Raw genomic sequence first — 25902 nt, 5'->3', positions numbered from 1 at the left:
TATCTATACTGATATTCTAAAAAGGAATGATTTGTATTTTTGTATGTAATAAATTAAAAACTACTGGGCCTGTTCCAAAAATTTTTTCACCATTAAAAAGCAACTTTATCAGTGAATAACGAAGGCTGTTTTTATTATGGCAAGCATTCGAATACAATTTAATAAAATTAGCAATGAACAAAGAAAACTACAATTTCAATTGAAGAAGCATGCTTAAACAAAGTAAAATCACTAGTTATTGTTGCAACTAAGTACTTACTGAGTTTCTTTCATCTTAGCATTGTTTACCACAAAAGCTAACTGTAATTTATAAAAGTAAAGTAACTAAGCTTGAACTCTTTCTCAAGCTTTCACTTGGTTTTAGTTTACACTTTTAGAGTGCGAGCTTTGTTAGCCGGGCGCTACATTACAAAGCAAACTGGCCAAGGGTCCCCAAGGGGCAAACTCGACTTGGTCTGTTTCACTTCGCTTGTATCCAGTTTTACCGTAAGTATGCTCTAAAGCACTGTACTATGACTTGATCGATAACTTGTATAAATTACATTATTACACTTAACATACTAATATTATTAAAATGAATGTTAAGATGGATCAATGTTTGTTAGATTTTGTAGTCTAAACTGCTGAACGGATCTCGATGAAACTTATCATATGTATATGTAGATAGGCTGGAGGATCACATATGCTACGTAGTTTTTTTGATTCCACGCGGGCGAAGTCGCGGGCGAAAGCCAGTGTATAATAAATTTTATTAAATTACATCTAGAAAGATTCATAGATAAACGACTTAGTACTGCTTATAGTATCAAATTTCATTATGCATTTTAAAATACATGATATAATGTCTTTTTGATACTTTAATATATTCGTAGGGTTTTAACAGTTAGTGTTATTAATGGGCATCGCAGGTTTAACACAAGTTTTTATACTGTTCAAAGTTATGTATGAAATATGACTCAACCGAAACTCGAATACCGGAAAGCAACAGGTCGTTGAATTTGAGAGTTCTTGTATAATATTTTCATTTCGTTAGTTCAGTGAATATGATATTTGTTTAACAATAAAAATTAGCTTAGTTTCATTTACTTACACACAATAAAAGCCAACATTTATTACTATAACATTTTAAACAACAGTACTTGACCTAGAGTACGAACTAAACGAGAAAGATATATCTTAGAATCATAAATAATGATAGACAATCGCAAACCCTTGATCCGATAATCTCCACAGACGAATCTCACGCATCGATGTCTCGCATCCACAAGTTGACGGAGCAAGGTATAGGAATCGATTGGAATTCGATTGTATCGCATCGTCTGGTATAACCCGTAATGAAGCCCAACGAGCCGAGCTGAATGGTCGGGCTCGTTTCGAGTCAGCCGTCACGTTTCGACGTAATTCATTACTCAGTAATTGCCGCCTGCAGTAAAGCTAAAGTGTTATAATTCTCCACGGTGGATTATTGGATCCGCAGTGGAATCGTACGTTAAATTATAGTACAGCTAAATGTGGTGAAATCGTACCTCAACGATGTTGCATACTAGTTCATGCCCGGTTAAATTTTATTACACCGATGAAAATGTTGCATTGACCTATACAACTTTCTATTGCTGTGATGGAATATAGGAATAGAAACATATCAAGAAATAGAATGTAACATAACATTTTAATTTTATAAGTTCACTTCCACAATTAACAGTTAAAGTCTACGAGACATTAAAACGCAATACTCTCTTTTTTTTCTCGGCTCTTTAGCTGTAGTTCTACCTACAATTTACAAACTACGATTATTCTGGAACAAAGATATTTTACCATCTGTGTTTTTCACTTTTAATAACGTTAACGTAACGAAGTAAGTTAAATAAGTCACCTTCTAACTTGGTACAATACACAAAGAAATATAAATTCCGTACTAACACATAAAAAAATCTTTTATCGCTGAGTTGAAAGCTCATTTGTACGAATCTCGTATAAATACAAAGTATGAATGTTTGTGATGTTCTAAGGCCAACTAATTGCCTGTGAAATTAGAACCAATGCTCGCATCACAAAGCAATACATTAGATCATTTTATTCACGTATAGAACTTCACACCTATATGTTTGTGTAATTAAATCATATTAATATTATAAATGCGAAAGTTTAGATGGATGTTTGTTAGTTTGTACCCTAAACTGCTGAACAGATCTCCATGGAAGATAGATATAGAGCATAGTCTGGAAGAACACATAGGCTTACGTTTGTTTATTTTTTAATACCACGCGGAGGGAGTCGCGGGTGAAATAGTCACTGTGTCAATCCATATTTGAATTAAGCGCAATGAGATATGTATAAAATGAATTCATATTATAAATTCCAATCTTTAAAAGTTCCTCGCCTTGATACAGTAGCTTCATCAAATATAACGACTGCTTGAGAACGAGCTAGTCCAGTTCCTCGACAAACAGACGGCCGGATAATCACCGCTGGCCGTCTGACAAATTGCCTCGGTACACATTTACCAAAAGGGTTCCGTGTCACCACTTTTTGTATACTAAAAATTTTGCTTACACAAATTCGTTAGCAGAAATCACGATATATGATACATAAATGTGTGTAATGAAATGTCATAATATTTGTTTGTATTAAATCACTTAAGTTGAAACTTTAGTTTAATAGATTTATATTCTAAAGCAAAACCTTCTTAAGGTCCTTAATATTAATAATGGTATTTTGTACTTAACGGAGTTAAAAAAACATTGCCATTTGCAACACGTATTTATTATAAACTAGATAATGAACTCCAAAGTCTGAATTTAAAAGATAAAAATTATCTAACAAAATTTAAATCAGTATTACAAAATTCCATTTCAAATCCCCGGAACCTTATCCGAAGTCCATCTCCGAACTCACGCTACCGTATTAGAACGCTTTTTTTGTTGACCAACAATAAAAGCCCTTGTCAATGTGTGAGTGGGCTACCTGTCGTATCCGCTGCAAGTCGGGACACAACAACAAACAAATCACGTACTTACTAATTCACACTTAATACATCACTGCATATACAGGGAAGCTTTCCGGCTAACCTGATACATAACCCGTATTGGATAAAGAATTTCATGGAAATGTTGATAGGAATAGATTTTTATAATACTGGTTTACAGTCCAAAAGAAAGAGATGGACATTTTCAATTTTGTTCGGATTAAAAATGTTGATAATTATGTATAGAGACAGCAATTAAATTTAATGACTGGGCTTTAAAAGTATCATAATGATGTTGGAATTATTGATAAGATTTGTAATTATAACTCGAAGTTGTATTTTTTATATAGAAGTTAGTACCGTAACAAACAATAAAAAAAATGTTAAATGAATTGACTTTTAAATACTTCGTTAAATGAATACCAGTTAAGATTAGATTTTTTTGTTATTTAAATTTGACTTTTTTTGTCATGCACTTGTTTTAAAATCAAATGATTATGTAATAAATATACTTACTAGCAACAGCCGGTGCAACGACTCCCAGAAATACTTGAAGTATTAAAACAGGACCCATTGTACCTGAAATTAAAAAACAAAGTTAGAGAAAATAATATTTAATAGCGGTTACGAAATATGGGTTCTGTACTGTAACGAAAAACCTATTGATTTTTTACAATAAACGAAATAACTAACGCTATAAAATCATTAAGGTGTTTACAATTAATTTGAACAGGATAGAATGACGTGGAATATGCAGGGGTAAGGACGCATAGGTAGGGAGCTTTTCATAGAAAGATCTAGTCGCCTGTTATCTGTCTAGTCCTATATTGATTAAAAGTAGGCAAACTCCAAATGTATGATATATGGGCAGTGATCACATTGCTATTTTTGAGAAATCCGACGGTCACTTAATCTTTACACTTTATACTATAACAATAAGAATTTAGGGCCTGTCCCACCACTGACTGATAGAGCCTCAGATAGCTTAAAAATGGCGTCACTGTGAGATAAGGTTACAAAAACAGATTGTTCTATCACATATTTTACACGCTGGATTGTTATCAGACAATTTACAATTTGGTGGGACAAGCCCTTAATCTTCTTATTTATACATAGTTATGCTCGTTTTTTTGTTTGTGTTACTTGAACAAAATCATAAGAATACTTACTCAGTCTTTAATCACATCAGTAATAGGATACGGAAAATTCGATATTAACCCTTTCAGAGCTCAACCCTTTTGCTCTCGTGTTCGCCATAATAGGGATAAAGGCCTATTATGTTCGGATCAACTGATACTGTCCAACGAAAGATTTCTTATTCTATTTAAAGATTTACCAATTGTCCTACATGTACTAACGTATAATACTTGATAAGAGGATTTACTGTACTATTTTTAAAGGTAAACTCACAATTAAAAGACACTTGGGAATCTAATTTGTGCAACACCACTATAGACGTACACTGACAAATCGTATACAAATTTTGTCTATGTCAAATACTCTTAAGCAAATTTTCGTGCTACACCATAAGGATATAATAGCTACATGACCAGGGATCATATTGCGATCACGGTTTCATATTAATCAATGTGAAACCAGAAAAAAAAAGCTACCCGTTCCAGTCAACTAATATTTATGAAGGACTGCGTCGAGTTAAATTGAGACTCAACTTCCTGACTTCGACCGCCGCCGGCCCCTCTAATGTGCATTTTAAAATACGCAACTCATTTGGACCTATTTTATACATTCAGGAACCACAAATCGCGGAAAAAAGCACAAGATTAGTCAACGGCATCCTATTTAAAGTGCATCATGGTTATTTAATAGGTATTGTAATTGAACAGATATAACAAATTGGTTTAGGTAGTGAAAACGCACGATTACTTTTTTTTCTGTACTGTACAGTAATATTACAGATTGTGTGTGACTGATTTAATTTGTAACCTATAATGTGTATTAATTTAAGCACTAGTTTAAGTTGTTACACGGAAGAGCGGGACTTCCTAACACAAGTGCCTATTGGTTACTTAAAAGGAAGTCTCTACATCTGATTATCTTGTATAATCTATTGCTACATCAATAAATCATTTTCATTTTCATTTTTCACTGCGTAAAATAATGTCTTCTCAATAATGAAGATGTTGTAAGAATGTACCAACGTAAAGTGCAAAAGCAAAATGTGGACAAAATCTCGAGTTATTCACAATAACATTTTTAATAACGCCGTTTTCACATTTGAGTTATTGTTGTCCTTCGTCAAACAGCTTTCAGAATAAGATGTTATCAGAACGTGTCCAGTTTTTTCCCAACAGTTATTGTTAAGTTAGAAATGGTTAGATGATTTGTCAAATGCTAGTCAGGTAGATATTTAAGTGAAGATTATTATTTGAATGACGTGAAAACTTTTTTTTTTTTATAATACGAGGTGACAAACGAGCAAGCGGCCACCTAAATCCACCGAAAAGGAAAGCGACCGCTGCCCATAAACATCCGCAATTGCAGATTCGTTGCCTACCCTAATTGACGGAGGATGAGACGCACATAAAGAGGACATTCCCCTTCCTATGCGTCTCCTCCACCGTCAAATCCACTTTTCCCTCCCATCCTTTCCCCTTAAGAAAAGGGTGGAAAGGAAAAGGGACTAAAGTTAGGCCTCCAGCACCACACTCATCAGACGAAATGCGGAATTGCTTGCACTTCACGCCTGTTTTCTGTGTGGTCGTGGTATTACATCGGGCGAGCCGGCCCATTCGTGCGAAGATGTTAAAGCGGGCACTACCACTGTTAAAGTTAACTTAACGATTCAATTTGATTACTTTACTTTGATATCTTTAAAACTTGAAAATCAGAAATGTTATCAGAATTTCTATCATAATATCTATAACATCTTCGGTATTATTGTTTTAATAATTATTTCTATTATGATTTAATAACAAACACCATAGTCTTTACATAATTAATGTCCAAAATGTAAACAATGTTTGTATATTTATATTTAGATGTTGACCGCAAACTTGAAAGCACGTGCAGAAAGCTCAAACACTTTAAATGTTACTAGCACTCTTTGTAATGCTAAAATCTCTTAGAACAATAAGTTATTAATATAACCCTTCTATTCTAAGAACGTCTCAAAAGCTATAAACAAATTCAAAGCTAATTAATTAATTTATTTCTAGAATTTGTGCCCTAAATATAAATTTATATTAAAATTGTATCCATTGAAGTTCAAAGCAAAATTATATATTTAAATCACGTACAAGAATACAAGTCGATTACAAAACTATAAATAAACACGTTTTTATTTGATTATCTGTTTACTACTAGAACTACAAGAGTTGCCAGAGTTCTCGTTACTTGGGACTTGTATTTTTTATTTCCGCTGCCAGTGTTACTATAACTATATCATAGAGTACTACAGTACAGAGTACTACAGTACAGAGTACTACTAACTATATCATATAATCATAGAGTAGCAGATTGATTTGATTGCTAAAAATTTCGCAGACTGACCGTTAAGTGGAACAGATTATAAATTTTATTATTCAATAAACATCGCATCAATAAAACGGACCTATTAACTATTCAATTCACGAGTCGGACGCTCTACGACATATTTCACACTAACATATTGACATTTCCTTGCTAATCTCCAACCGCTTTGGGCGAGCTTAATTTAATACATCCTCTGTCGTGAATCAGGGACGTCTGTCATGCTTATATGGATAGCAGACTATCATGAAGTCACATTCACAAACAAATGACGTCATAATCAGTTTAAAAAATAAAAAATAATATTACATTTAAAAAATATACTAAAATGTAACAAGACAGGCATTAACCTTTATACAAAACTGACGTACATAACTTAATTAAAACTCACGAAGAAATGATTATAAGCTAAGAATATGCAAATTCAAAAGATGCAGTATTGCGAAACTTGGCGTTGCACCCGAGCTGTAAGTAATACTCGGCGAGACTTGTTTAGGGCGGGGTCCGGGAACGTGTCGGGGAAAGTTGTTGATGTTACGGTTTGCTTAGAATATACAACTTCAAATACACAAGCAGTACGTGTTTAATACAAGCCGGTATTAACAATTCAAATCGTAAATTGATTATTTAGTTATCGTTAAATGGTAGAATTCTGTACTGAGTTTGTTTCCAACATTTTTTCAATTTTACTGTCATACTATGCGCTTGCACACCTTTGACTAAACTATAGCGGAACTGTTTAGTCACGCTTTGATTCCTATGAGCTTATGTGGAGTGGAGTGGAGTGGAGTGGAGGTGCGCACCCTAGGTACTCGGTTTTTAGTTGTGGAAGACAGACAATTCCACAATAGTTGTGGCGATAGATAAGTCCAAGGTGTGCGCCTGCTCTAAGAAACAATAATTAATAATGACTTAGCAGTCCCATAGTGGTACATTTACAAATGTACCATCAACATTATAGTTCTCTTAGTGACCGTTGTTTAGCGTGGCAATATGTTTAATTCGGTCAGAACGTCACCCACAAAGACAGTGTTCAAGCATCAAGCATTTGTATAAAATTGTAGAGTCGAAGCAATTAAAAAGATAATAAAAAGCTTTCATTAACCGTTTGATATTTTTACGATTCTCAGCACAACAATAGTGGACCCGCATTATAATAAAAAACTTTTATATAAACTTCGTTTACTTCTCGAGGTTTTAAATTCAGTTGGCGAAGCGCCAGTGTGAAAGAGTACAGCTTTATAAACTAATTATACAACCATATGGGTGCTATATTTCTCGTTATAACTGAAAACTTTGCACATTTCTTTTTATTTAATTAAAAGGCTACTAAAAACATTAAAAAGAATAACCGTTATTTTTCTGTATGCTAACATTTTTAAAACATGTATAAAAAATAAACATTTTTTTACTTTCACGGGTAAGAGTTGCCAGCTTTGAGATTGGCAGACCAGAATGTTGGTGTCTAGAAAAAAGTATTTCAGGACACAGTCTTCTAATTTATTCTTCATTAAAATTGATTTTAAACCTGTGTTTTTTGTCTACTGTTAACTCTGATTCCAGCTGTGACACTAAAAATGCTATAATTATAAAAACAATTGTAAAATGTCGTGGTAAAACGTATTTTAATTAAGAACAATGTATTAACATGATAAATATTCCAAGACCACCCAAACATTGAGATGCAAATATTTCAACATCATTAATTTAAATTAAAAGCAAAACATCAAAGTTTACAAACACACGAATTTTTAAGCGTAGGAATGAAAATGTTTTCTTTTATTTCGACAGAGTGCTAGTTATTAAAGATATAGTGTCATTAATTAGATCGAATACTCGTCCGCGTTGACCTCAATTCTCTAGGACCACACATGAAGTAGAAACAGTTCTTTAAAGTTTGTTTAATATCTCGACAAACGAAATTTTGAAACGCTGTTATGATATATTTCACCTTATTTCATTGAGATGTGCAGTCCATAAGTATTGGATAGATTGTTGTCTATAAATTAGTCTTCCTGGGTTTTCATACGTAATATTTCTTGCCACAATACTTTTTTTACATTCATACTTCTCTCTGGTATGTTTGTATATCTTGCACTATAAAACCATATAAATTATTAATACTGAAAAATGTAATAATTTGTTATTTAAATAAAACATTTAATTATCATTTTAATGAGCGATTTGAAATCATATAAAATCAACTTAATGCTTATAAATAAATGTAATTTTCTAAATGAAAACCGATACTCGAAGCTGTCTCGTAAATATTGTAAATAGCGTATTAACATAAATTAACATGAATCGTTTATTTAAAAACACAGCTGCGTTAGTTCCCTATTAAATAACTGTTACATTGCATTTAGCGAAATGTGGTCGCATTAAAAAATGGCATATCGATTTCGTTCCGACGTAAAAGCGCTTCGTAAAATTATGTGGCCGATACACACTCGTTCGTTGGCTTTCCCGGAATCAATTTGCGCAAACATTTAACACGCCGGTTGTCCAAGGCTCGCGATGTGGAAAATTCACTAAAACTGTCAAATGAAGGCTCGTTACGCTCCCGAATTTATACCGCGCCACCCGCATTCGGGAAATGGCGCTGAATAGAAAATCCTATTGTTCCGCTTGCTTTATTAACCCTTTGATCGCTGACGAGTGCTTTAGTTTTGCAATTCTATACTTATCTACAGCTTTTATTAATACTGCTTTAGAAACAGGGAAATATTATCAGTAGGTTGAGCTATAATATTTTTGTAATGCAATCGAACATTATATTATGGGCGTCACAGCCATGTTATACTTTAATAAAATATAGTCTTCATTACCTCTTATGTTTTCTTCCAATTTGCACAGAATAACCTTACCAATATGGCCGTCGTGTCGTCGAGCTAATGCAACACCCTTATTTTTGACATCCGACTATCCGATTATTAACATAACAAGCACAATTACGACATTTTAAAACCACATAAATATTTGATATAATGTTTTGGATCACAATTACAAAGCTTATATCGTTATTTCAAATTATGACAAATATAGCACAGAGTAATAATCTTCAAGAATACAGAATACATCAAAATAGTTAAAAAACTAACAATGTTATGTAAGATTCCACCACACATATTCCACCACAATATTATAAATGCGAAAGTTTAGATGGATGAATGGATGTTTGTTAGAATTTGTAGCTTAAACGGCTGAACGGATTTCGATGAAATTTAGTATAGATGTAGAGGATAGTCTGGAAGAACACATAGGCTATTCACTTTCCTTTTTTTTAATCCACACGGAAGCAGTCGCGGGCGAAAGCTAGTCATGAAATAATAACCATAGTAATTTAGTTTTTAGAAAAAAAATATGCAATAAATTATAGATTAGAAAGCTATACCGTAGATCATGATTAAAGTAATTAAAATTGTACTTATATCAGTTTACGTTAGGATACTGGAACTTTCATTGGCTAGCAGTGATCAATGGCACACTGATGGGTAACTCGAGCTGCTACCCGGAACTGTACGTGTGGTCCGAGGGGGGATGGCAGAGGGGAGGCTCAGTGACATCGACACCAGTCACAGCTACAATTTCAAAACATATTGATTGTTCATTACCAAGGATTATTATTTTAAATTATGGTATACAATTAGGATTTAGAAAAATGAATCTTTTTAATAAAGGAATTACAAAAACTCTAAGTATTGAGGTAGGTCAATCTTTGTTTATTATTTTTAGCGTCTAGAAGCTACTCCTGACAACTACTTAAAAGCCTAAAAAGCTTCCCAGGAATATTAAATAGCTACTATCAAGTAAAATACCTCTTACTTATATTTAAAAAACAAAATTATTGTTGTGTACAAATATAATTAAGTTAACATCAAAGAATACAGGGCCATTTTATTAATTGAATTTTAATGTCACGATTAAGAAAAAAACAACCATTACTTTATAAATAAATATTTTCTTGAAATTATTAATACAAACAAGTGCTCTTGAACTCGATACGACCTGACCTAAAAAAATTATCAGACCAGTAATTTTAAAACAAAAGATATAATTATTATAGCACAGTATGAAAGATTACTTTAACAATTTTGTTTGGTTTTAATGATGTAATCAACTACAGAATGCAAAAAATTATACAAAAATTGAAAAAAACGAACTACAATCCAATGGCGAAGGAAAAAATCATAACTTAAACATATTCTGCCCAACATGTCTATGTGCTTTTGTTAAAGAAAATTATTACAAAAAATAGTAATATCTAAAATAAATTACCTAGAAACTTGCCTTGTAGTAGTTACACCACTAATGACACTGTAAAACTCACAAACGACATTTTCCTTCTCAAACCAGAGGGTCTATCAGGAACATTTGCGTGACAGTTGCAAGAGTGTATTCGTAACGTTATCGACAATTTTTTATGAGGTTCATTGGCAATACAAATTTTGTCTATGAAGTTACAAAATCGATCTCACGAATATTCATGATAAGTCCCTTGCTATTTTTAACGTGTTTCTATTGTTTCGAACAACATTATAAATAACTTGGTCGTTACAAGCAACGCTCTGCAAAGCACGAATGTCTATTTGTGGTTTGTGGTATGAATTATGTGCTCAAACAGAAACTGAAATACCAGGAACGCATAGGTCGGAGGTGGTAGAGTGCAGCCTGTCGTGATGTAATGTATCCTGTACACAACTTCTTGCTTTTGTGTGATTTACCGACCACCGAAATAAGTCACGAACTACGCCGAATAGAATTTGATATTGTACTTAGTTACTCTAATATAAAAAAAATGTAATAGAACGTGAGATTGGTCAAGATGAAATGAAATGGGTGAAAAAAAAATATTTTAATAAGCGAAATTTAAAATGTCACTATTTTATCATGTGCCCGCTCTATGCTGTTTTGCCCCATATTGACGCTTTCTATTTCCTCTTTCCTTCTAACGTCTCTAAGCAATTTCCAGAAAAGCGTACTTCTTGGAAATTACTGTAAAGGTCTAATTACTTTAGTTTATATAATAACCAATGAGTAATCAAACTAAAGAGAACTTATTAAATTAAATATTTTATCAAGAAAATTGAAAATAAAATTATGTTTCGTTTCGTGAAATTTGTAATAAATATAAGGTAGATTTTGATAGAAATAAATGCTCTGATACCAAGCTCATTGAGACAGGGTCAAGAGATAGGACTATTTTACTAATATTATTGCCTTTCAAATTAAAGGGCATCGAAGAATAGTCAATTATTATTAAGAAGGTCGTTGATCATCCAAATTCTTACATTATATACAAATAAAAATCAATATGAAAAATATAAATCCTACATTCTATTCTATCTTATTACAGTATATTATAGTTGTATAATCTATATAATGAAGGATTTAATCGTGCGAACAAAGATAAATGATAAAATTATGGACCCACAATGTATTTAGAGGGAGAGAATACATTTGCATAGACAGTACGGTCTTCTGCTATACGATACGCTCACGGGGCTTTGGCTCGGTACAAACAAGACGGCTAATGCGATTTCGTCAAGTCTAATACACGGAACGCTACAAAGGAGACTAGTCTTATAAAGGAAAAGGCTGCGACGTAGCATCGCCATTCTGAAAGTCTAGAACATGTTACATGAGTGCACTAAATATCTCTACGTGTTTATTTTATGTTCTGTTTAACTGAGTCTAATGAGATTGAGGAATTAGGACAAATAACTGTACTAGCATATACTTTAGATACAATGCTCTAGTACTTATGTACATATTATGTCTCGCAATAATGTTGTGACATAATGTTGTTGACATAATGTTGTGACAACTAATTTCCGAATAAATCAATCTAACTTGCACACAGACTTTAAGCGACTAATAGATTCACCATTAACGCGGTATGTGAATGCGGTAGTGAAGCTCTTAACTGTGACAAAAAGGCTCTTTAACAGTCTTCGATCAAAAATAACTATAATTGTTGATCGAAGTAAGTATTTCGTGTACTGAACGAAATCAACTTCGTAGTAAATCAACTACATACGACGTTAGAACGTAATTATATCGCCTGTTCCACTTCATCAACCTCAAAGGGGGAGGGAAGACTCGAACCAATAATTCGAGGTAAACAACACAAGGACAAACTTCGACTGGGACTACGGATTAGGGATCGATTGAGGGAATCAAGTTTCGCTTTTGGATTTTACAAACAAACTTTACTAGTCTTTGAATTAAGGATTTGGCGTAATAGCTTTGAGAGTAATCCGCAAATTACGATATAATTGTTGGTTAATAGTAAACCGAAACTTTTACTTAATCAGAAATAATTCAGTGAACTATTACTTTATTCTTCCAAACAATCTCTATCTTTATGATCAAACGACATGAATACAAAAACACATTTTGTATAAAGATTTAAAGTTTAATCCAAATTTTAAACAGGATACAACTATACAAAATTATGAGTAAGAAGGATACGAGGGTTTCACATAAAAGCTTTGCGGAAACTCATATATTCGGACCACCGTGACACCTCCTCGTTGATTCTAGAGCACTACAACTGAATAGCACTCGGTGTTATTCATAGCACCCACGTGCCATGCGACTTCGGTTCAAAACCCCTTGCTGGTAGACCCCCTTTAGGGGGTTAAATCCTATTCAAAACCGTTTTTGCATGTATGTTAAGGCAATAGAGGTGAATATTGCGTTAGACATTTTATAACTGGCCACTTTAGTCCAACGTCGCCCGTGCTGAGAGCTCTCAATATGCGCATGAATTTTTTTTAAAGACTACAGCCGCGCTAAAGCAACGCTAAATCTTGTAACACTTTGATACACGTTAAGCCACGATGAATATTTTAATGTTAAATATTTATTTAGTTCAGTTTAAATAACCAAAACAAGCTAGGACTTGTCAATTGTCAAGCCAAGATACATTTTTCTACCTATTTTGGTTATCGTCGTCAGTCTACCTTCATTACTAATTGAGGTTTGTTAGAATGTAAATACTAGTTTTTACACGCGACTACGCCCGCGCGGAATAAAAAAAAAGTAACATTTGTTACTCAGTAATAATGTAGCTATCTAATGGTAAAGAATTTTTTATATCGTTCCCTTTTAAGAATAGAAATAATATAAATTTGGCAGAACCGGTTATAGCATCAAATGTAATTTCGGTATAATTGCACACGAGATACAAAACAGAACACCCGCGAAGCAATCGGAATTAATTACAAGCTGTCTATTCACAAACCAGTTCTCGTAGAAAATGGCAATGATATAATCACGTATACCAATATGGTTCCACATTTGTAACAACTTTTTAGAAGTCTTTTATATAGATCGCCGTTAATAAAAATTACATTTATTTAATTAATGAAATATAATATGAGTTTTCTCTGTTTCTTTTATGGCCAGTTTCCCAGCTACATTTAACCATTCGTTAATATTTTTGATTCGTTAACTTCATAAAATGCGTTTCCGAACTACGTAACTAGAGTTTCAAAAGGTTGAAATTTAGTTCAACCTACCACAGTCACTTGGAAATCATACTAATATTATAAATGCGAAAGTTTAGATGGACGGATGGATGTTTGTTAGAGTTTAAAGCCTAAACTACAGAACGGATCTCGATGAAATTTGGCATAAATGTAAACGATAGTCTGGAAGAACACATAAGCTACTTACTTTTGTTTTTTTTTAATTCCACGCGGACGGAGTCGCGGGCAAATGCTAGTGATAAAATAAATGTAAACCAGCATTATAGCGTAAAAAAATATTTTACTAACCAGTACCAAATTTTACATCTTAAACATAGTATACGGGGACAAGCTTGTTAAATCTAAAAGTATTAATTGGGTCGGTTGTAGTTACATAATCGTATCTGCGAGTCCCTCGGGATCTATTGTAATTTGATTGCCTCTTATCCTGCAGATCGCTGCCGTACCCATTCATCTATTAGCCGATGAGATTAACTTATTTCCAATTGATATTTTAATTAAAATATCTCAGAAAAGAGATTAAAGGAAATTAAATCTTCTTGCAAAATTTTATAAAAATGGACAAAAGTATAGATTTCTTTCGTGAAAAATGTTGTAATAATAAGTGCGCAAAATCATATTTTACTAAAAATGCAATCGTTTAGATGGATGGATGAGTATTACTACATATCTCCAGAACAACGGATTTCGTTAAAACCTGGTATAGATGTAAAGCATATTTTGGAAGAACACACTTAATTTTTCTATTACGCAAGGATACTACGCAAGGTGTCGCGGGCGACAGCTAGTCTCATATAAATTCTTGATTAGTGTCAAGTGACTACGAAAGTGTTTGGTTAACAAATTGTAAGAGCATTCCGATGTACCCATGCATAAAGCTTTCTTAGTAAAGTATGAAAACTTTGCTGCGTTTTATAAAGCAAGTAAAGTATTCTATAAAAAGACAACAGCTGCAATCCTGACACATTTTCAAATGTGTTCTCGGATCAAGCTCTTTGAGATAGATCTTTTGTGATTTTACTTAAGATCCCACGCAGAGAATATTACTCCATAAAGGGATACGAAGGATAAGCACTAAGTACATTTTCCATTGAATAATGCAAATATATATTTATAAAATAATTCATACATATATGCAAAAAAATTCAGTTTATGGCTAGTTAGCGCTTAAAATAGTCGTTTTACATTGTATTGCTTTTTTTTTATTTAAGAGAAGTTAGGGAGTTCTATAAATATAACAAAGTATAAGACTTCGTCATTTTTATTGTGCAAATATGTGGTAGTTTTTATCGGAGACACTTCTCTTAATCTGTTCAGAACAAAAACCAGAGAAAAGCAAACGAGACGTCCGAAAATGGAAAAATTTACGACCAATTTTTGTTCCATTGTTCAGAGAAAAATGTCCGCTCGGGCTGACAATAGCGCTTCTTAAATTACTCTTTCCTTGTCATTTTGTCATGACTTATTTAATAAACTACTGTAACATCACCTTTAGTCGTCAAATAATCTTAATTATTTAACACTACCTTTTGTCCGCGACTTCATCTGCGAAATTACGAAAAACTAGTAATAAATCTAGCCAATGTTACTCATTCTTAACGCTTTGTAATGGCAAAAGAATTTTTTAAAATCTCCCCAGTGGTTTCTTAAATTTTCCGTTACGTAAAAAAATACAAATCTTTTCTCTTTATTATATAAGAATATATATAGCTTTGATATAAATAACTTCTAAAACATTATAAGTAGATTTCAGATTAATATAATACACAGATGTTTGTGAAGTTTGTTCCGAGGAATCGGCAATTATAATTCGGTTCAAAGTTGACGAATCGATTAGTCATTAAGTAGCCACTCAGCCGGATAAGCAAACGCCTACTTTTCCCCAAACTTAGCCTCATTAATCAAGTCTGAAATATGTATGATGTTTTCGAAACTCACTAATATTTACTGAATTAACTTTCGTAGAGGATTTGAATAAATTTGAAAATGAAATGAGTAAAAAATCGAATTTTTAAAATTTCCTTTCACCTTTCTTTTTCCGCAAACCAAAAAGTTTAAACATTGCTTTTACGTTCGTACTCAGATCGTAATAATTATCAACTTTAGTACTCGTAGATATTAGGTAAAAGAAAAAATAAACATTACGTTCTTAGAAAAGTTATAAAACATAAAATTCTTATAAAATATAGCTGTCTACGGTGAAGTTACAATTTTTCCCAAGTCGCTTAGTCGGTGGGTTAGCAACTGCTTTCGCGGCGCGATGGCGTTAAGGTAGATTTATATGTGTTATTTAGCGTTGTACATCTAGCCATTGTCGGAGATATATTGTGAAATATATCGGGCTACACGATGCTCGTGCGACTCGGAAGCGATTACGAGTCGTTTGATTTGTTACGTATTTCAAAAACACCGATAGATAACGCAGTTTTGTATATTAAATTGATTACGATCATAAATCGGAGTTTTTATATTGTTCTCACGAATTTTTATAGTAAATATAGTTATAACTTTCTGTACAAAAAATACTGCATTATATTATAGTAAAATTGTTGAATTGAAGTCAATCTAACTTCTTTTAGGAATAAAACAATTGATTCGCAAAGAAAATTTAGTTAGTGGAATATTGTAGTTATTCGATTTAAGAATATTTAACCGCCAAGTCGTAAATTCACGTAAACTTGACGATTATGACCATATATCTGTTGATTGCGGACAGAAAACACGCATATGTTTATAATTCTTACCACTGGTATGCCTCTCAAATCACGTACACATCTCCTTATCGTGGTGTCATACGATCGTAAACAGTCGCAGCGTGCGTAAGAAACACGAGGCAAGTCCGCAATATAAAAGTAATTCATTATCAACGCAGTCATTTGTTTATATGCGTACTAAATTAACTCTAAAAAATCATATGTAAATATTGAAAACCGCAGTACTCACGCATATTTGTACAAATATATCATATCACCATGTATATTGTCAACTTACTATTTGTAATATTTATATACTAGTTGTTCCCATGCGGCTTCATCCGCATGAAATTATGAAAATTTTATGTTATTGTTTACATTTGTCAAATTATCAATAGCAAATGTCAAAATGACATGACATGACATGACAAACCTTAGCAATATTTCTTTTTTGATGTTGGCAGCAACTTATAGTCTCTTTCATACACATTAGGGTTTTTATCCAAAACATTTACCCCCTAAGTTTAATGGCGTGAAAACATGTAGGCTAAAGTATGACGTAAGTGTAGGGATTTTTATTCAAAAAAAAATCAAAAATATGCTGTAATTGCTGACATCTTAGGCAACAAAGAAATGTGTGCTTACGCTTTATTATAATAGTATAGAGTATAGATATAGATGAACTAGCTTTCGCCCTCGAATGCATCCGTGCAATATTTAAAAACTCTTAACAAACATCCATCCAAACTTTCCCATTTAAAATATTTATAAGGCATGGAAGGAAATTATATTAAGGATGCAAATAGTGATTCCGTATAAATTCAAGCCTCCTGTAAGATTAACCTACGCAGATTACAGAAGATGGCTGCAAGAAACCAATCAATGGAGCAGTCCATAGAATTTCTAAGCCTCTTGCTTTGTAAAGGCCTCTACATTTACTTTTGAAATGTTCGATAGCGCAGCATAGACCTATTTCAGAGTAACTAATCTCAGTAGTTCCGTTGGGAAGCTTGGCCCGGACAATTACTTCATTTATATTAACAATACCTTTAGTTTAATTAAATTTACTACAGGTATTAAACTTGACATTTTGTAAGATTTAGTCTATCACAAAAATACGATTTTCGCTATTTCAGCATAATTGGGGTTTAGTCTAGAAATCGCAAACTCAAATTTCAAGTTGATGAATCGGTTCCTTTTCAATTCAATTAGTATTCTTAGAATCGGCTTTTCTTGCGTAATTTTTGGCTACAGATAACTAAAAGTTTTGAACTATAATTATTTAAGTTCACAAAAACTATAAAACATATCGCTGTAACGGTTATTAACACAAACTATCGTTTGAGTGAACGTTCTCACAGTGTTATATTGACCCCGGAGACCCCGAGCAAGTAACAATTTGTACGGGAATACCGTTGTATTACTCACAACAATATGGACGATAGTAAACTTGGCAATTCCAATTAATTGATTGTGCTTGATCGTGAGAACATCAGCGAACAGTGGTAGAGCCCGCTTTAACATCTTTGCATGGGCCGGTTTGCCCGGGTAAATACCACGACCACACAGAAGACAGGCGTGAAGTGGAAGCAATTCCGCGTTTCGTCTGATGAGTGTGGAGGGCTGATTTTAGTCCCTTTTCCTTTTCACCCTTTTCTTAAGAGTTGAGGATGGGAAGTGGATTTGTCGGCGAAGTATCTACTCCGCCGTCAAATTCACTATGTATCTACATAAGAAATGGAAATATCCTGGTTATGTGCGTCGCTTCTGTCGATTAAGGGTAGGCAACGCATCAGTAATTGCGGATGTCTATGGCCAGCGGTTGCTTTACTATTTCGGGGTTTTCAGGTGGCCGCTTGTTAATTTGCCACTTTATATTAATAAAAAAAAATCAGCTTGAATGCAGATAGTGATGGTGCCTATGATTTTTCTGACATTCTTGCAGAATTTGTTTAATAAAATAGTTCTTATACAGCTTTATTAAACTTTCGTTATTACAAAGCTATCACATAACAACTAATGTAAGGTTCCCAGCCAATCAAATTAATTACTAGTTTAGTTTTCAGTCCATCAATGTTTCTATTTATTTTTTTCCTAAACCCCGTCCGCTGGGATACAAGCTGCCATGTTCAGAAGGCATTCAAAGAAAAACCGTTGCAATTCTCGTTCCACGCCAACAGGTTAGACGAGAAACGAATGATTACCAGAAACATCGTAATTGAGTTGTCAGAAGTACATTTGAGTTTCTACCAAAAATATTTGAACGCTTACGTATGCTGTTATTTTTTTTATATTTTCTTAACATAAAAAAAATACTTCACTCATTTTAAGGTTAAAAACTTAAAAATCTACTTAAGTTACCTAGGATTTTCATAACTAATGTTAACTATCATACTAATTTTATAAATACGAAAGTTTACATGGATGGATGTTTGTTAGAGTTTGTAGCCTAAACGGCTAAACTGATTTCAATGTAATTTGGCATAGACGCAGACGATAGTCTGGAAGAACACATAGGCTACTCAATTTTGTTTTATTTTTTTTAATTCGACGCTGACGGAGTCGCGGGCGAAAGCTCATGATTACATACATGAAATTAAAAACAAATCCAATAACAAAGAATAATTTTTACGCCGCATTTTAGTCCCTAACTTTACCTAAATTTAGTACCTGAATAACTACAAATAATAATAATTAGTTTAATTAAGTTAAAAAAACACTAAATAACTTAAAGAAACAAATAAAATCGAATTGCATTCCAAATGAAATGCGGCCCTAATTAGACTAGATTTGTTTTTATGTGAGCAAGTTTTAAAAGCATGAAGCGAAGCATTTACAAATCGTTTATTGGCAACCGAAATGGAACTTCGTTAAATGTCTCGATAGACTTTTTATCAACTGCTTTCAAAGCTTATAATGGCCGGTCATGACGAACACATTTGATGTTTTTATGATTCTTTCGAAGTCACGTATTGCATTTATGTGTACTTATTTCGTAATATCTTCATCGCATTGAATTGTGTGTGTTGTAATGAGAATCGATGTTCATGTAATTTTAATGACCGAGTTTTCGCCCGCGAGGATTTAAAAAAAGAAGTATTTGGCCTATGTTCTCCCAGACTATCTACATCTGTGCAATAGAGTAAAAAACTAGACAATTGTTATAAAATACATGAAGTATATAGAATACTATATGTTGCTTGCCACTTCGCCCGCGTGAAATTAAAATATATAGCCTATGCTACTCACAGATAAATTACCTTTCTAACGGTGGGTGTAAGAATTTTAAAAATCGTCACAGTTGTTTTTGAATTATATTAATACATACAAAAATTCAAATCTTTCCTCTTTATAACATTAGTATAAATAGTAAATTATGTTTACGATTCTAAAATAAAATAATATTTTAACACCTCACTATTCATGTTCGACATTATTGTTTCATAACTTATGATCAACTAAGTTAAATTTACACGAAATGAATAACTTTATGTAAATAACCAAAGCTAGACTTTAAATATACTTTGAATCATAAGACAGAACTTTAGTTATAAATTAAATCTTACTATGAATAGTTTTGATTGAGTTGAATTTGCATTCGAACTGTGGGTCCTTTTAAATTATTACGAACAAAGAACTAGATCGAAGGCTAATAAGTATTTAAATTAAAACAATTTAATTACTAACTGATACGAGGACACAATAAATGGAGCAAGACTGTGACACAATGGTATCCTAGAATGGGTAAAAGGAGAAAAGGCCGGCAAACAAAAAGATGGGATGACGACATTAGACAAGTTGCAGGAGTAACATGGAGTAGAGTGGCAAGAGAAAGAAGCGAGTGGAAAAGGTTGGAGGAGGCCTATGTCGATTGGCAAACAGATCTACAACAAATAAAAAAGAATCAAATCCTAGAGTAATAATAAATGTATAGTAGTGTATTAGTAATAAGAAAAATGTACAAAAACTTTGTAAAATGATCTGAATTAAAGGCTATTTTATTTATTTTATTTTTTATTAATTACTAACTAGCTGTTGCTTGCGACTGCGCACGCGTGAAATTAAAATAAAATAGTAACGACTAGCTGTTCCCGTGCGATTTCATCAGCATAAAATTATTTTATTGTTTACATGTGTCAAATTGTCAATTGAAAATGACAAAAAGACATGACATGACAAAACTTGACAATCTTGCTTCCTTGATGTTGGCAGCAACTTATGGTCTCTTTCCATATTAGGGTTTTTATCTAAAACATTTATGTTTTAGATAAAAACTTACTTCACGCTTTAGGCTATACATTTTTAAAATGTATAGCCTAAAGCGTGAAGTAAGTGTAGGCCTTTTTATATAAAAAGGAATCATTCAAAAATATGCTGTAGTTGCTGACATCTTAGGCAACAAAGAAGTGTGTGTTTACGCTTTATTATAACAGTCTATGTTAGTAATAACAAAGCTTTTTAATAGTGCAAGAATTTTTGTTGTCCAGTCAATACATACAAAAATAAAAATAATTCCTTATGTTATTAATAGAAAGCAATATTTTTACTATTTTCTTTAATTTCACGCGGCCGGAGTCGCGAGCAACAGCTAGTCTTACATAATAATCTAGCATACATTAGATAAGGTAATGTTAAAACGGAATGTTACAACAAAATGTATAGCAATTATTTCGGTACAGCCGAGCGTGCTATCGAGTGCATACAAGCGGTCGACCAGTCACAAGCTGTCACATACATAACATATAGCTTATAATATGCCCGAAAAGTTAGTATAACTGATGTTCAGAAGCGTTGCGGTATTCAATAGAATTCCTTTGTGTCTCAAATTGTGAAATAACTATAAAGGCTATTTCTAGAAAGCATTAGCATCGACAAAAGATGCTAACATTAATATGGACTTATTTGAAGTAGTTTTATAGCTAACTAGCTGTTGCTCGCGACTTCGTCTACGTGAAGTTTAAATATACAACCTATGTTCTTTGGTGAATTATATTTAAACCTCATACGTATAAATATACTTTCCAACATGTTAATCGCATAAAGTTTATTTGCCAAAATAAATCGAGACTCGTTTAACTTTTAGTCGACTGACAGATTAATTCGCTTTGCAAAGAAACTCTTTTGCCCGCTGTTTTGATCCATTAAGTGCATGGAATATAAACATAAATAGAATTAAATGAAAAGAAAAAATAAGGAAAATCTAGTTAAAAATCAAATATCAATAAATCCAATATTATAAATGAGAAAGTTTAGATGGATGGATGTTTTTTAGAATTTGTAGATTAAACGGCTAAACAGATTTTGATAAAATTTGGTACAGATGTAGAAGATAGTCTGAAAGAGCACATAGGCACACAAAGACATCACATTTTTTTTAATTCCACGCGAACGGAGTCGCGGGCCAAAGTTAGTTTAATTATAAATGAACCCTAGAACTGAATTACTAGCTAAAGAGAGGATAAACTTACTTAACACATTTTAATGAAGATAGAAGTTTAAGGTTACTATAGTATTAATTTTGTCAGTTTTTATAACTAGCTTTCGCCCGCGACTCCGTCCGCATGGAATAAAAAAAAATAGTAGCCTATGTGTTCTTCCAGATTATCCTCTACATCTGTACCAAATTTTATCGAACTCCGTTCAAACACAAAATCCGTACAAACTCTAACAAACATCCATCCATCCATCTAAACTTTCGCATTTATAATATTAGTAAGATTAGTAAGAAGTAAGATTGATGATTTTTTTAAAGCAAGTATTATGTCTTTGGTATTTTACGGAGACATTTTTGAGAACGGATTTTCTAAGAAGTCGTTAAATACGAGTGATAACCGAGCTATTATAATGAGATCTATTCAAATGTTCCAAATTACTGTTACTAAGGAAACTGTTCCTAGTATTTAGTTATCAGACAAAATCATGTCAATAAAATCTGGGAACCAAAGCATACCGACACAGCTCCTAGAATTAGTTAACTAAGCAACTGACAACCATGAGTCACTTTATGGTCGTCAAAAATCCGATTAAAGTTTAGACCTCTTGTGTAAAAGAAAAAAATATCCTCGCGGCTTAGGATAACCTTGAACCGAAGTTATTGTGTTCATCGAACTAGTCTTTCACACGTTATATTGTAGATTTTGTGTTTTAAAATCGAAAGAGCTTGCTAAAAGTTTACAAAGGTTGCCATATTATACGTTCACTAACTTATTAAGGAACGAAATTCTTGACGCGAATTTTCTTTGATTTAGATATTTCTCAGTACCCACTTATGTTGTTTATTGTTATACATTTCTGAAAGTTTTAGGCACAAATATTGTCTTAAGCGGAAAACACGTCATATTTGTTGATAAACATAACATTGTCAAAGTCATCTTTTTGCTATCTTTTTGAAACAAGACGAAGTTTTTATACATTTATTCAGCGATTGTACTATTTCATAAATTATAAATTTACTAAAAAAAATATCTTCTCAGTGTTACAATTATTCCATATCTTGTATCTATTTTGGTATATAACACGACATGTAAAACAGTATGCATTTATTATTGTCTCATTAATGATACATGACAAACAATTCATTGTTCTGTGATAATTTGTATTTTTGAATAAAAACAACGTAACTATCGCTTCTTAATAAGGGTAAGGCATTTTTTTCTAACTTGGCTCCATTCTTGAATAACACGCAAGGTGCGCAGGAGTCAAATAACTGAGGTACACTGCAAGAGGGACGGGTGAGGGTTAGCTTGCATTCTTACCGTTTCCAGGTCTTTGTTGACAACACACAAATATTCAAAAACACAATCTCATCATCCACTAAGTCAATGAAGATTTTTTTCACACACAAATTACTGTATTTATTTAACAACTCGGCGGAAATAAAACTGACACTGTAAAAAACATACACAACTAACTCACCGATACACAACAACCAAACTGGATTCTTTTGGCTCGTCGTTCGCTTGCCGGTCGGTCGCGAGGAATGCTATAGCTCTAACTCTTTCTGTCGCGGTATGAAATTACATCGGTCTCGCTCTAATGGAGAAAGGCGCCAATGGACGGCGCGAGCGCCGACTGTTTCCTTCGGGATGGGTTTCGACAAAACAAAAGCCCCGATGAAAAAAATAAATAGCCTGGATGATGCCGGACTACATCGTGCGTACATCATTATACAATTTGATGCAACGAAATCAGCATATCGATATTAAGACAAATAGTAAATACTGTATTTTATGGAAGCTGAAATTGATTTACAAGTCTAAATTTCAATATGTAATAAATTGTACATATTATTTCATCCAAAATAAATTCATAATAACAGAGAATAAAGACCAGGGCTACTCTACTCTCCGTAACTCTTGATGCAGTGGCATGGTAATGTACGCTCTGATGCATTTGTATAATGGTAAGAGGATTGACCTCTCCTGTGGCACGTCTAGTTGTGGGCAACACTATTTATTCCAATTTGTTGAAACGTTTTTAAAATTATTTACCATGGCCGTATGTTACCTTACACAAATCTTAACAACTAAATCACACGTCATTGCAATTCAATACAAATAAATACAATAGTTTATAAAGTATCGTATGTTTCTAATTCAGAGAGTAAATTACGAAACAAAGTATATCTGAACTCAAGGACGATTAAAAACACACAACAATCAATAAAGAAAAGTAATGGAACATACAGTTGGAACGAAGTGGTACCAAACTTTAAATTGTGAGCGTACTGTTGTGTTCCAATATACTGGATCTGACAGAATAAGTTTATACACTTCCGAGGTTTTTTAAATGTTTGGATTAAACGGATATTATTGTAGTAAAAAGAGTTAAATATTTTTCGTCAACATAAAAAAATTTGACCGTCATTTCGTCTAAAAAATACAAAAATTCATGCCGTTGTACGGAAATCATTAATTTTCATTTTGTCAGCTCAGTGGAATTCCACTTTGTATTATGATGGATGGGACAATTAACTTAGGCTCAGGATGAATTTAATTAATCGACCTTCTGAACTGCTTACTAATAACGGTATGGTTATATGTATATTTTCTATATTTATTTAATAATTGATTGATAGCTTACTAATTACATATTTTTGTTTTATTTTTTAATTCTAGTATTTAGTAAAGTACAATAGTGGGAAGCCAGAAATTTATATTTTACCCATTTGTCGTATACACTAGCAATAAATTTTAACACGACCCTTTACCCGTTACAAAGAATAAAGCTCTCTGGATTAAACTCTTAGTAAAGATAAAATTTGTGTGATGGCTTTAGGACCCAGTTTAACTACATCAAGCTACCTTACTTTTATTTGAAGTATTTTTATATCACTTGAGTTATTAACAAAGTAGTATAATCTGTGTTTGAGCGGGAAAGCTTGTTGCAGTTTTCGCGCTCAAACATAGATTATGTGAACATTTAGCGGTAAAAAAACTTATGGTATTTTTTGCCTACAATGGAAAATATTTCGAGACATGTATCCGCATAGCCCACGTGCAATTTCTTACATGCGATTCACCATGTGGCAATAATTAAATGAATTCCACAGCCTTTTGAGTCTGAAAAAATATTATTTACTAGCTTTCACCCGCGACTCCGTCCGTGTGGAATTAAAAGTAAGTAGCCTGTGTTCTTCCAGACTTCGCTCTACGTCTATGCCAAATTTTATCAAGATCCGTACAGCCGTTAAGACGGTAAATTCTAACAAATAGACATTCATCAACCTACACTTTCGCATTTATAATATTCTTTTGATCTTGGCTTTTTTGCTATAATTAAGTCACTTTCCAACTCTAGTCTACAACTCCAATATTAACGTTATTCAGATAAAATAATAACATTATGAAATCGTGAGCATTTCACCGGAAACAAGGCACAATAAACCAGTTTTGTTCATCTTGTCGTTTGATTATTCGCTCCGTTATATTGCAATCTTAAACTAATTAAACATCAGCAAGAAATATCTCACAAAGAGCCTTTGTAAAACCAATTGTCCTTTTCAGCTAAGCTCCGAATTGGCCCTTCTATTGATGTTGGGCCTTTTAATCAAAACTACAGAACTAATTTGTACGAAAGGAAATTCGCATTTTATTAAGAAAGATTTCTATTATACTTTATCAGTGGTGACTTTTAAATTCTAACGTTTTATCTATTTCCATTCTTACTTATAATTAAGTAAGTAAAGCGAACAATCTATTTGTAATTTGAAATTGATGTTTTAGTAGTTTTGAATACGTTTAGATTGAATTTTTTTTTT

General features: G+C 32.9%; 1 protein-coding gene across 1 annotated transcript in view; it reads right to left on the bottom strand.

The window, feature by feature from the left end:
- Positions 1-23585, bottom strand: part of LOC106108905 (interference hedgehog-like) — a 38814-nt gene extending 15229 nt beyond the window's left edge. Inside the window, exons 1-2 of the mRNA XM_013290248.1 lie at positions 23399-23585; positions 3482-3544 (exon numbers count right to left, since the gene is read on the bottom strand). Coding sequence (XP_013145702.1) covers positions 3482-3539 — 58 coding nt within the window. The 5' untranslated portion in view covers positions 3540-3544; positions 23399-23585. The remainder of the gene's footprint in view (positions 1-3481; positions 3545-23398) is intronic.
- Between the last annotated feature and the right edge of the window lie 2317 nt (positions 23586-25902).

Source organism: Papilio polytes, unplaced genomic scaffold (genome assembly GCF_000836215.1).
Source record: "Papilio polytes unplaced genomic scaffold, Ppol_1.0 DF821400.1, whole genome shotgun sequence".
Lineage (NCBI taxonomy): Eukaryota > Metazoa > Arthropoda > Insecta > Lepidoptera > Papilionidae > Papilio > Papilio polytes.
Note: the sequence above shows the minus strand (reverse complement) of the source record. Positions and strands in the feature narration are given on the sequence as shown.